A 13,939-nucleotide genomic window follows, 5' to 3' on the forward strand; every position below is an offset into this window, starting at 1 on the left:
GAAAGTCCACAGATTATTCGTCAAATCTCGAGAGTGGAAGATACTAACTTAGAGTGGGACAGAAATAGAGAAGTAACTTTCAAGGTGCCTAGAGTAGGACAGAAATAGAGAAATAACTTTTAAGTGCAAGTATTGATCTTTTTCCTTAATGTCTTTTTGTTTTTTGGTATTCAATGATGTACCAATTTATTATTTCATGGATTTATCTTAGAACAAGGGAAGTGATAGCAGGATAACCTGTAAAGATTAAGTTTGTATGCCAATAATCCATTGTTTGCAAAATATTCTCCAGTCTTGGTAGATACAAGAATTTACGTGCATGTTGTTCTCAATAGTACAAGTAATGGCTTGCTTTCGTCTGAAGCACGCCGTCAACGTATATACAAAGCGTTCCACTCTTGCATTTTCTTCTTTTTTCTCAACCTCCACTCCTCTTCTCTAGCGGCATGACCTCCTCTGCATCCTCTTCTATCAATGTCACCTCAGTCAATTTCTTTTTCCTCCTCTACATCAATTTAGTCCAGTTTTAAGAAGTTCTAGCTTCACAACTTTGTATCTCCTCCATGGCTGTAAGTTTTTCTGTGCCGTGTGTTGATAAAATGTTTTTATTATGTATACCAAGTTTTTGTACAAATCAATGATCTTCTCTTTCAAGCTCCCTCATTCAGTCTGTTCTTCTTTTAACGCGTCTGTCCTTTTGCAGAATTACTTGCTATTCTTTATGTATAATGGCCCCTCTGGTAGACTGCTTGCACATTCCAATGGCCCCAATGGAATCGACTGGTCTTCTCATGATCTTTATGAAAATAGATGTTTTTTCTGCAGGTAGCTTTCTTGAATGGCCTTGTCATGGGTGGAGGTGCTGGATTGACGATGCCATGTCGATTCAGAATTGCCACGGAGAAAACGGTAAGCAGTTTCAACCCAAATTTTTACATGTGAACTTGTGCAATGGGGACTATAGGTAAGATCTGCACATATTTTTCAAGCGATTACCTGTCTTAAGATTTATTTCAGTAGGTGTGTGCTTTGCATGAATTTGCAAACGAGTCCAGGATATAACAAACTATTTTGTGAATGATGCATGCGTGCTGCTAAGATAGTGTGGTAAACGTGAAATTTCACATTTTTTGAAACCTTAGAATTTGGAAATTTCCATTGGAGCAGATATAATACGGGGGTCAATCCGTTGTGTAATGTAGACTCCAAAGAGGTGGTATACCCTATGACTGTATCTTCAAGTTACACCCAAAGGAAATCCTACAGGACACTGGCGGAAACTTAATTGTACAGATTCCCGCCCAAACTGGGATATAACCTCACTTTGTTTAAGTGCCGATTGATTGGATTAGTTGCTTGTAAGAAAATAATGAGATCATAAACCGTTGTTGGTTATAATAATACTGGTCTTGATGTTGTGTGCCACAGGTCTTTGCAATGCCTGAAGCTGCCATAGGCTACCATACTGATGTGGCTGCTTCATATTTTCTCTCACATTTGCGAGGTTATTTTGGTATGTTGGTGCACTTATGAAATTTATTGATTATCTTTCCATTTTGAGTTTGGTTCTATGCAAGACACGATTCTAATGATTGTAAGTGAGCTATTCCATTAATTTCCATGCGATTGAGAGTTGTGCAGCTAAGGAAAGTTTGCTGCTGGTCCTGACTTCTCTCTCTAGTTTGATTTGGCATAGAACGGCGGAAATCGTATAACGAAACCTAGGGGTTGTTTATTTGCAAGGAGATCCATTGGATCATCAAAGACAACCGTGGAACACAAAACACTCCACAGGAGGATGGGGTTTGGTGGGATAGCATGCTGAATTATCGAAGTTTGGGAGAGCAGAGTCAAGCTCATAAAAGAAGACCCATAAACAACATATGTGGCAAGAGAGATTAACAAATGAGAGAAATATCTGCTTGGCAGCATGCTATCTTGTTTTCCTCCCAATCCCCCCATCTACAAACACAATAGCAGCGTATCACAAGGGGACCCTTTCATGCATTTGGGAGAGGATATAGCCCTGTGCTCTAAACAGCATGCAATCTCAATGGCTGGGGGTTTAATGCACAAACAGGCTCAAGGCAGGCCATCATAACAGTGGAAGGGAAAGACCCATCGATGGAGGAAATGGACGAGGAAGGAGGGGCTGGAAGAGTACGTCAGAAGATGCAGGAGAGATCACCCACATGGGAAAACAACTCCTCACACTATTCCAGTGTTCTAGGGCTAAAAATGTGCAATGGCACTCTCTTCAAAGACACGGGAGGCTACACATGCGAACGCCTTCAAGGTTCAAGTGTGATTGACTACACGGTCACATGGTGAAATGCCTCAAGATAAATGGAGGGCCTCTATAGTTCAACCACAGGGCAATCTCCCTCGGGTCTAAGGGACAATGTCTACTACAGAAAAATAGAAGCACACAACACTCCCCCGTCTGAAAATGGATTATAGAAAGGTACATATTTACTGGGAGGCTACACATGCAAAACCCTTCAAGGTTCAAGCATGATTGACTACACGGTCACATAGTGAATACCTTAATATTGATGGAGAGCCCCTAGAGTCCGACCACAGGGCAATCTTCCTTGGATCGAAGGGACAAGGTCTGCTGCAGAAAAAACAGAAGCACACAACACTCCCCCATCTGAAAATGGATTATAAAAAGGCACAAATTTATGAGAAGGAACTAGAAAGGCAATCTCATAGTGCCAGATACCTCACACTTGTGGAAAAATGCAGGACAGAAATATGCAGAAAGCAATCCGGTAGCGTTTCACAAAGCCATAAGTGTGTTGGATGTGCCATTAGTACTCATGGTGTCCTTTCCGGATCTTGCTGCTGAGGGCAGATCCTATCTGCTACTGTAGCGGACTGAACCGGGCTGAAGACTAACTAAAGAGGGGCTGGAAGAGTCTGCTCGTCTGCTGCAGACTCTCCTGCGCTGATCCTTAGAACTGTTGTTGGCTGAAGGTTAGAGTACTGTAGGAGTGGATGATGAATGAGGCCAAGGGGCTGCCTTTTATAGGTCCCCTTGGGCCCTAGAACTGGCCGACTGAAGCCTGCCTGCACCGACCAGCCTGCTGTTGATGACTGACATGCACCGACCAGTCTGCGGCGGATTGCCATGTGGCGTGGACTCAGTACTGACCTAGCGCACTCTGCACTGACCTGGCGTGCTGCCTGGTGTCTTTGTATGGGCTGCCTGCGTCACTGATGGCAGCCTGCATGGCAGCTGATGTGGTTGCTGCACTGGCTATAGTCAGCAAGTCCACGAGCTGCAGATGCCTGCTGACAGGAGCACAGGCATGCCTTGTAACGGTTCGTCCGACAAGGATTGCAAAACAGCAAATAAATCATGGAAAACTGCAGATAGAAGGAAAAGAAACAAAGGCAAGAGAGTACTGACACATAATAAGAAGAAAGAAGAAAGATTTCATAAGACACAAACAACTTAAGCACTTTGAAGAGCTCAAGAAAAACCCCATGAAGTTTTCCAAAAGCTAATATAGATAACCTATAGACAAATCTCAGGTGGGGAGAGCAAAGTGGGAAAATATGATACAGTTTGTCAAGGAACTTTATGAAGAGATGGAGAAGGGAGGAGCACCCATAATGTCTTTATCTTGCATGCTTTCCAGTTCCAGTGGCATCAAACACGCAGCTTTGTAGCTCCATAACAGCCGAGCGAAAGATAATGAGGGACTACATATTGATTACATTGACCTGATCTTAGCAAAGCTGTTTAACGAAGTGGTTTGCACCCGTTTCCCTCACACTTGGACCCTTAACACCATCACTCCCATTCAAAAGGAAGGGGATCCAATGAGGTTGGAAAACTACAAGACCAATATGATTGGGCTTGTGATGTCCAAGGTCTATGCACTAGTGCTCGACACACAGGTTAACTAGTTTGTAGACCTCCAACGACTCAGGGTCAAGGGACAGGCAAGGCTTTTGGGCTGATCATGTGATCGGTTTGTGACAAAGCGATTTGCACCGGTTTCCCTCACACCTGGATCCTTAACACCATCACTCCCATTCACAAGGCAAGGGATCCCATGAGCTCGAAAAACTACAAGGCCAATATGATTGGGCTTGTCATGTCCATGTCTATGCATTAGTGCTCGACACATAGGTTAGCTAGTTTGCAGAGCTCCGGGTACTCATAGACGAGAGACAGGCAGGCTTCTGGGCTGATCATGTGACTGTAGATGACATACTCACACTCAGAGGTGTCATTGGGGAGGCCAAAGCACGGAGAAAGAGGGTTTGTTGCTGCTTTGTGGATTTTCACAAGATGTTTTACGTAGTGCTAAGAGCTCGCCTCATTAGACGCTTGTAGGATCTCAATTGTGGTTAGGAGATCGTTTGGGAAATCATGGCACTCTATGAGAGGGTTTGAGGCATGGTTCGGACGGCTAGAGGGTGGACAGAGGAGGTCATGAGCACTATCGGGGTGAAACAGGGTTGTCCACTATCACCAACCCTGTTTGGCCTATATGTCGATGAGCTTGAATCCTTCGTCGGGACATTGGGGGTGGAAACGCACATTCACTCCTTGATCCACATTCTCCTTTGTCGGGACATTGGGAGTGGAAACCCACATTCGCTCCTTGATCCAGATTCTCCGCTATGCAGACGATGTGGTCTTACTCTCCTCTTCAGCTGAGGGCCTCCAATGACTCTTGAATGCACTCCATACCTTCTGCAAGACACATGATTAGAAGGTCAACTTGGTAAAACCAAGGTTATGATCTTTAATACATTTTGAGCAGCCACACAATGAGAGCAATTCACACGGGACGGATTGCCGATGGGGGTCGTTGCATTCTATTCATACTTGGGAGTTCTTTTTTCTGGCTTGATTTTCATTATGTGACCAATTACATATCGGGGGCTATTTTATTTGCACCGATTGAGCATGGGATACACCGCAGTTGCTAGACTTGAGCGGCAGTACTTTCACTCTCATTTTCAGGATCCTCGGACCAAATCTCCTCCCTTTGGCTTCTTGGTCCGCCGAACGGGCATGTATGGCAGTCCTTGCTAGGGCCCTAATCATAGTATGTAGTCTAGGCCAGAGTGAAGAGGCTCTAGGTTCTCTTATTGTCACGGATGATCAGAAGTAAGTTGTCAGTCCCACACCATATCATTCTGGTTGAGTTTGGGGCGCCCCCACTACAGCTTGAAGCAACATTTCAGGTGACCACATACCTCTAATGAGTCAGGGATTATGGCTCCTCAAGCTCAAGCCGACGTAGGTTACCATGGCTGGTCTTGTCTTTAGCATCTGCCAAGGGAGGGCGATCATAGGTGTTGGTATATACATGGAGATGGGTTGAGAGTTTGTGCTTCATATGAATAGATTACCCCTTGAGTATAGGCTTGAGGCCCTTTCTGCTCCCACGAGGCTAACCAGGTTATCCAGGAGTATCTCATATAGCTAGACACATCCAGGACATAGTTAGCTGCTAGCGAGCTTCTTGTGAAGCTCAGCTTCTACATCATAGTTAGGTTGAAACATGTTTCCCTAGCCTTTTGTCCTCGAAATGCCATTCCGGGGATGTTTACAAATAGAAATGATGTTTTTGTTTGGGAATGTTTTCCTAGGGGGAAACACCATGGGAAAATGTTTCTCCACCCTTGCGAAACGTTTCCCCTTGCTCTGCACACCAAACTGTGGTTTCGCCTCCTCTATTTTGTTGCATTTTGCTTCAGCTCTCCATTTCGCCATTTCACTTCAGCCCTCTCCACCCCTTCATCCCTCCTTCAACCCTCTCCTTCAGCCTCGAAGTTACTCAAGGGAAATCAAGCCTGAAGCATAGCCTGAATCAACGGAAGAGCTATCGAGCCTTAAAGTAGAGCAAAAAGCATCTTTGTTAGTCTGAGGTTGGATTTCTATTTGAACGTTGCCTACTCCAACTTCAGCCCTCCTTTAGCCCTCTCTTCAGCCCTCTCCTTCAGCCTCCACTCCAACTTCAACCCTCTCTTGAAGCCTCTGCTACAGCTTAAACAATTACCTATGGCCATGGCTTTAGGAATTGGGATCTTTGAGCACGAGGGGGAGCTCACCCAAATAGATTATGGGTAACCATACTTTCTAGTTTGAAGTTGAGGAAGAATCCTCTGCATACATAGTGCAAGGAGGCATTCGATCAAGTGACCACTTGGGGTGCATTGTTCCCCATGCAACTTCTTTATTGCCTACCAGAGGAAAATGTTTGAAAGAGTGGCCGGTATCACAACGTGAAACATTTGGTTGCATGATGTAGCCTACTAATGAATGAGCAATAGATTCGATGTGCAGCCACCCTAGTGAAATTCCAGCTGGACATGGTTTACACCTTGCACTGAATACATGATTAGGGGCACGAAGGTTCTCAAAGGACCTCAAAGCATTGTGCGAGTTTTTGCAAGCTCTCACAAACTGAGTAATCCGGTGGTTGTGTAGTGTGCCACACTTGCTATTAGTGTGTGATGTAGGCTTACCTTAGGTAGTGAGCTAGGACCATGAGATGCAGATTGTAAATAGTTCATCTTTTCTCTTTTCACATCAACCTATTGACAGCCTATCATTGTATGATGCTCTCAAACATCATACTAAAATCGGATATCCTTTTTGGAAACAAAAATAGTAGTAGTAGTATCGGTGGAGACTGCACCATAGGTAGATTGTGCATCTAAAAATGCAAACTTGATGCCTTTGAGCAACTGTAAGAAGGTTGGAAAAGGGGGCTCTCTCAAGAAAGCAGCACTGCACATAGTTGTGAAAGAAACATCTCCGTACATTGCAATTGCCAATAGGACATTAGACTTGTAACAACACAGGTTGAAGCACAAGCAACACCTGTAGTGATAGTTTGCTAATCAAGGCAGCACTACGTCTCCCTTCAAAAGAAACATTGTGGATGCAAAGAAGGCTTAATGAGATGCTGGACAATAGTGCTATAAAAGTGGCCATAGAAGTAGCAAGCTGATGCACAACCAACCTTAAGTCCTGGTTGAAAAAAAATCAACAGCTCTATATAAACCTGTAGAGCCGAGAAATGGAGGCAGATTTCTGGATGTGAGAGGATAGTGATCATTGAGCTTAGTGCCGCACTCAATGACAGCCCATCCTTGTACTCCCTTACAGTAATGAACATGATGTGGCTGGGATTTTGTTATTATTTTGCTACATCTTTAGTATGATCATGGCATGATTACCCAATCCTCCTCTGTTGTAGGGTTTCAAGGTAAATTGAATGGTGATGCCAATGGTGTTGTGAACTATCCTAAAGTGCTTTTGTGTAGCTGTTTAATTGTCACATGCATGTTTAGTTTGACGCTTTTAAACTAGGGGGACAAGCAAAATGGACTATATTTGATGGGTCCCCTAGCCTTTTCTTCACAGATACACAACTTTGTTGTGCCTCCTCCCCCACTCACCGCGGACCACTCATACCTAGCGTTCTGCATTCCTACTACTATGCTAGCCACAGTGAGAGCCCCACCCATGCCCACTCTTGTCCAGATCCACTTTGATCGTGCTCTTGATCCATTCTATGTGAACCACGTGACCTAGGAGCTTCCTACTGTATTTGGAGATGATGTGGAACTCCTCAGACACCCTTGTCTTAGTGGTACAGGATGCTGCCATTGATCTTTTCCTACAACTCGATCTGCAGCACATCTCCCAACAGGGAAGATGCCTCAAAACTCTTGGTTCGATGATGAGAGTAGAGAGATGAGATCCCACCTCACACGTGAGCGAGCTTTGGCCCCCATCTGACGACATTCGAGGCACAGTGGATCTCACGGTGATTGACACGTCATAAGAGGCTGGCTTTCCTCACACATAGGATGGGTGACGTGATCCGATGAAATCCTACCATTGGATGGGGGCTTCTATTGAGGGAAAGCTGCCTATTCCCATCACAGATCCAGGTGTTTGGGTACTACCTGATATGTCCGCTATGCCCAAGCCCAACACTTGTGACCGCACTGAATGTGCAATTTGCACTCCATCGGCTGCATAACTGGTGAGCTTAGGATCATGAGGGCCTACGGACCGAGCATTTTGTGCATGGTTAGGAGGTCTTGGCTCTGATCTTAGTGAAGGTGTTCAATCACGTTGTATGCCATGGCTTCCCACCTGTCGGGAGTACCATCACTATTGTGCCGATACACAAAGCAAGGGAACCCGTGGACTCATGGAACTAACGCACTCGGATGATTGGTCATACTCTGGCCAAGATTTGCAGGTCAGTATTAGAGAGGGAGATCAATGGCTACACAGATGCACATGGGCAGTGGGCTCTAGGGTAGGCATGATTCCAGAGGCAACATTCCATCCTAGACCACATCTTCACCCTACGGGCTATCATTGAGGAGGCTGGTCGAGATCCCAGGAAATCTAAGCCTACTTTGTAGACTTCTTGAAGGTCCTCGACACTGTCCCATGATCTTATTTGATCAAAAGATTTTAGGAGATGCAAATTTCAGAGGTCATGATTTGGGGGGTGATGAGCCTATACGAGCCCGCTAGAAAGAGAGTCTGAGCCCTAGGAGGCCTGTCAGATTGGGCTGAGAGCAAGATTAGAGTGAAGCAGGGATGCCCCCTTTCACGGACTCTCTTTGTGCTTTACAATGATGAGATCACATCCTTTATTGAGGCAAGGGATCACTGTTTGTAACATGCAACGGTAATCTGATCGTGTAATTCATCACAGTAAGACCTTCTTTAAACCTTTAGCGAGGAATTAGGGTAATCCACCATAGAGAGAGAGTAGAGTCGACAACCAATTGGGGGTAGAGAGATGAGGGTAGAGAGAGAGTAGAGTCGACAACCAATTGGGGCCCTAAACCCACTGAGGGCCCCCTCCCCCAATCAGGGGAGAATTTGCTTGGAGAACTGAGAAATACAAAGAACACTCTTCGAGAGAGCACGGAAACGTGCTTTTGAAGAGTTAACTGTGCACACATATAGCAGACCCAAAGACCTGAGAGGCAACACCGACCAATACCGAGACCTTGATGCTGTCCACACTGACGACGTAGGATGCTTTTGCAAGGCAAGGGAGAGGCTTGTGCTGTCCACCGGAATGCAGGGTTACTGTGTGAGTGAGAGAGTGAAATGTAGGAGTAATAGATCCTAAAAGAGAGCTGAGAGATGACTGAAGTATAGAGCTGAGAGTGAGCTGTGTAAAACTGTAAAAGATAACTGAAAAGAGCTGCTGAAATAGACCCCAAACCTTACTCTGTTCGCTGTCCGAACTCCTCGTCTGATGCGCTGCGTGAACACCTTCCCAGAGGGCTGAACTGATGCCAAAGGCTGAGGCTGGTCAGAGGGTCACTGGGGGTGAGTGTTAGGCTGTTCAGAGGGGGCTGAGGAGGAGCTGTATTAGGAGGCTGAAGTTCTGAGGGAACTGAATGAGGAAGGAGGCAAGGGGCTCCCCCTTAAATAGGGGGCTGGGGCTGAGCCAACCTGCCCTAAACAGGCTGACTTCTAATCGGCTTTTTAGGGCTGGCTTTGCAGCCCTTTTCCCCATAAAATCCCACCTTGGGTGCGGTGCAGAGCAGCCTATATAAGCAGCCCTCCCCCAGCCCATTCCCTCTCATATGTTCCAGCCTTGAGGGGCCCCAGAAGGGCTCCTAGGCTGGACCTAGACCTATCACTAAACCAAAGATGGAAACACTAACCTACTGTTCTCTAGTGGGTACCAGTGAACAAGAACTGATCTTCTGACTTGACCTAAGGCTGAGAGACTGACTTACATAGCTTGTGCCTGACTGTCCCTAGACAAGGGGGGGTCACAACATACTACAAAATCTCCTATTAGGGAACTATTACACACTTGTCGATGTAGGCCAATTGCTTTAAGTCTCTGATCCTTTGGAAGTCTCATAAAGGCCTGCCAAGTGCCTATTGTAGAAGCAAGTCCCCTCTCTCATCTAGACCACTACATATAATGTGACACTCCAAGTGGCCTCCTGCCATGGTCATCCAAAATCGAGTCATTCCACATGAGTGGCTGCCTGTGAATTTCTTCACGAGAGGTGGGTGGAACTCTGCGAAGAGTGTTTCTGAAGCAGCTCCAATGCTGTCCATCCAATCTCCCCCATGAGGACTGAATGCTGCATGAGAAAAATCTTTCCAAGGCTCCTGTCCCGACATCAATCCACGTACTACGAACTTGCAGAGCAAGGCCATACACTGCAAGTTCGGGTCAATAAGATTGAGACCTCCTTCTCCCTCAGGGAGAATGAGGGTCTCCCAAGCCATCCTGGCTACAACATCTGAGGTGCCATCTAAACCGCTCCATAGGAAGTTCTTGATAGGTCTTATGAGCTGAGCGATACAACCGCTAGATCTACACACACATGAGCAAATGTGGTATCCCAGATAGCTGACCCTTTGAATCCAAGTGAACCCTATATCATTCCCCCAGTCTGGAGTGTCCTCATCACAGATCCAAAGGCCATTGGATTTGTTCCAATTAATGTGTGCACCTACTGCAATGCAAAACAAATCCAATGCCATCGTGAAGGAAGTCAGTGTTTGTGGAGTGGCATCCAAAAAAACAGCCGCATCATTTGCCAACTCACTGTCCAAGAGCTCATCCTCCTGCCTCAGAGGAAGCCTGAGCCCTACAATACCAGCTTGAGCTCTAATATAATAGCTCATTGCCTCAGCCACAAAAAGTGAAACATCCAAATCTGATTTCTTCTAGCTTTACATTGAATCACGGGCACAGGCACTTATTTTATCCTCCCAGCCAACGTCGGTGGTGGCAAGCTTCTCAGCAAAAATCAAGAAGCAGCAGCTTTCATAAAATCTTTAGCTTGCTTAATCCCAACGAGCCCCAAAACTCCCTAGATGGATCTAGTATGCCACATGTCTTCAATTTAGGGTCCTTCCTTAATGCATCATTTACCCCTCTCTTGGGATATCTTTGAAACATTTGCCCCTAGGCATATTTCATGCATTTAGGTCCCTTAGCCTTAGATCCACCTAGTCTAGTGCCATGTCACCCACACCAAGGACCTTGACCTTTATTCCTTTTTTATCATTTACATGTAGCTCAAACAAATATAATACAAACATTGATCCTTTAAAGGAAAATATCGACTGACCCTTCCGAGGTCATGTTACCTCAACTTGAGTGTAACAAAAAGGAATAGAAAGGGGGCTAAGGGGCATCCCTGACGGACTGATCTGGTAATCTCAAACCTGTCCCCCTTGACTCCACCAATAAGAACCTGGCTATGGGCTGATTTGTAGAGGGTTGACACCCCTCTGGTCCATGGATCTGAGAAACCAAAGCGAGTAAGTGTGCCTTCCAGAAAGCCCCAGTCTACCCTCTCATAAGCTTTCTCAAAGTCCAAGAGTAGAATGGCCAGCCTGTGGCCATTATGCATGGCCCAATCCGAAGCCTCCCAAAATGAGAAGATGTTATCAAAGATGCTCCTGCCATGCACAAAACCCGTCTGCGTATCATGGATAAGATCTGGGAGAAATGGCTGCAGACGAAGGCTGATAGCTATAGCTAGGAATGTACACAAGGTTCCAGCAAGGTAATTGGTCTCCACTGAGACACTAAATTCCTGCAACCTCCTTTCAGAATCAAATGAATGAGACCCTCCGTAGGTGAGTCTAGCATCTCATCCGAGTCCCATACACCCTGCAGGGCTGAGGTAATGTGATCCCCAATCTGATCCCAAAAAGTAATAAAAAATAAGGGGGTAAGTCCATGTGAACCAGGACACTTGCCTTTGTGAAATGCAGAGAGAGCAATCCTGAACTCTACGTTAGTGAAGGTTGCATCAAATGAGACAGTCATATCCCCTATCACCAACCCAAGTAAGTGTTGCCAAATAACCACTCTAGCATCATCTGTGGCTTGAGTGTCGAGATCTGCTGTAAGAAGGGAGGCATAGAAATCTGTGGCAACCTGCAAGACGGCATCTGGATGTGTCTGAAGAACTCCGCCTGAGTCAACAAGCTGTGAGACGCTCCCTAATATGTCTGGGGCCAAGAGTAGAGAAGAACTGCTTGGGCCAAGAGTAGAGAAGAACTGCTTGTTGACCCTACCTCCCGTCTGAGTCTAAAATGACTCTCTGGCATGAAAGGCATACTCTTCTCTCTGATCTTGAAGTGAAGGCATACTCTTCTCTCTTATCTTAAAGTGATTGCTGTTGAGCCCTTACTGCAGCAAGGCGCTCCTGAATCCAAGCATTTGTAGGCCTCTTCTGCTCCTCCCTCTGGAGGGCAGCCAACTGTTGGCGAATACCTTTCTCACGCCTGAGGATCTCACCCCTCTTGATACGAGCAACTAAAAGATAAAAGTCGCTAATAACAGAGAGGGCTGTGGCTAAGTCTGAAGGAGAAAGCTGCCCATCCTGCATATGAGATACCCAGGTCCTCAACACTGTCTCTGTAAGGCCCTCCTCTGCATAAAAGGCATATGGAATCCTAACACTGGCAGAGCGGTCCCTGACATGAGGATCTAAGACCATCAGAACCACTGGAAAATGATCCGAAGTGGACACCCCAGCTACAATGCAAACAGTACCACCTTGTCAACAGCCCAATCATCCACATAATATTTGTCAATCCGTGCGTGTATAGGCATCTGCAATCTCCTGTTCGACCAAGAAAACATGAGAGAATGTGGCTGAGTGTGAAAAGCATCATCATGCCAAGCATCCCTGCCACTGTACTGAAAAAAGGAAGGCATCCCACGCTGCTCTCTCTAGGGAGTGAATACCACCTTCCCTACCACCCCTTTTTTCTGAGGGTATTTCAACCATGTTGAAATCGCCCCTTATAATCCAAGCATTTGCAATATGTGACTATGAGAGCAGTTCCTTCCCCTCTAGAATTGGGTGCATAAAGGTTTAAAAGACCAACCTTATCCCCACCAATCAAAAGTATAATCCATTGAGCTCTGGAAGAGACTATGATCCCGTGTCCAATCAACAAGGGGAGTATAGAAGAAGAAACAGAGATGCAAGTACCTCCCCTGGTACCAAGGCGGGTGACCAAAAAGTATGGCTTGAAAGAAGCTTACCGCAATCCCTGGCATCCAATTTGTGTTCCTGAATCATTAGAATATCCATGGGACCCCAGTAACACCTGGACAAAGTTGGTTACGAATCAGCTGCCTGCGGCGGCGGTGAGGTACACCCCCGAGGCCTTGAACGTTCCAACTGACAATCCTCATCTGTGAGAGGAGGGGGCCGGATGGAAGATCCTACCCGACCTGGTAGCGGAGAAAGCCCTCTCCTGCGAAAAGTTCCTCCCATCAAGAGGAGGGAAGTCAATTGGGAATAGCACACCCACACCTGCTGAGGGGGAAACTCTGTGCACGGATGTCTGAAAGATGTGCTTCCCAAGCATAGAGGGTACAAACTCCTCAAACTCAGCCAAGTTTGCCAAAACTGAAAATAAATTCCTGCGAAGTACCTCTGGCGCAGGAGTGCGAAGGAGCCCTACGGAAGGAGGGGTGGAACCAATAACCCCCTTACCTCTGTCAGGTGTAGACAGCCGTGCAAGAGAAGGAGGGGGTGTTGCAATAACTCAGCACGGTGCTGCATGACCTTGGCCACGACTTTGGCATTGTTCTCAAGTAAGGCATGGGTCTCTGGCGAAAGGTTCTCCCTAGGTGAGCGCTCCTGTACATGAACACGTGAAGAGGTAGGAGCAGTCTCATCTGCACATGGAACCAGAACAGGTTTGTCTCCTGCTTGAGGTGGAACTGGCTCCCCAACTCTGATAGGGACGTGCTGACTGTCCTGTCCACGTTGTAGAAGTACCAGGATGAGAGGCTGGCGGTCTTGTGAAGTCAAAGGTCTAGCAGCGTGTGAAGCTAGTCGTGAGGAAGGTCCAGGTCGGGTGAAGCTATGAGGCGCACTCACAGATCTTTTAGGTCTTTTCTTCTTTCTTTTC

At 46.2% G+C, this 13,939-nt stretch overlaps 1 protein-coding gene across 1 annotated transcript in view; it reads left to right on the plus strand.

The window, feature by feature from the left end:
* The window catches only part of LOC147891527 (3-hydroxyisobutyryl-CoA hydrolase-like protein 5), a 106,148-nt gene that overhangs the window by 19,435 nt on the left and 72,774 nt on the right, over positions 1-13,939 (plus strand). The window contains exons 6-7 of the mRNA XM_087388247.1: positions 826-909; positions 1,429-1,513. Of these exons, the coding sequence (XP_087244373.1) occupies positions 826-909; positions 1,429-1,513 (169 nt within the window). The remainder of the gene's footprint in view (positions 1-825; positions 910-1,428; positions 1,514-13,939) is intronic.

The sequence above is a fragment of the Dipteris shenzhenensis genome, chromosome 17 (assembly GCF_047967505.1).
Source record: "Dipteris shenzhenensis isolate YYH24624 ecotype China chromosome 17, Dip_SZ_1.0, whole genome shotgun sequence".
Lineage (NCBI taxonomy): Eukaryota > Viridiplantae > Streptophyta > Polypodiopsida > Gleicheniales > Dipteridaceae > Dipteris > Dipteris shenzhenensis.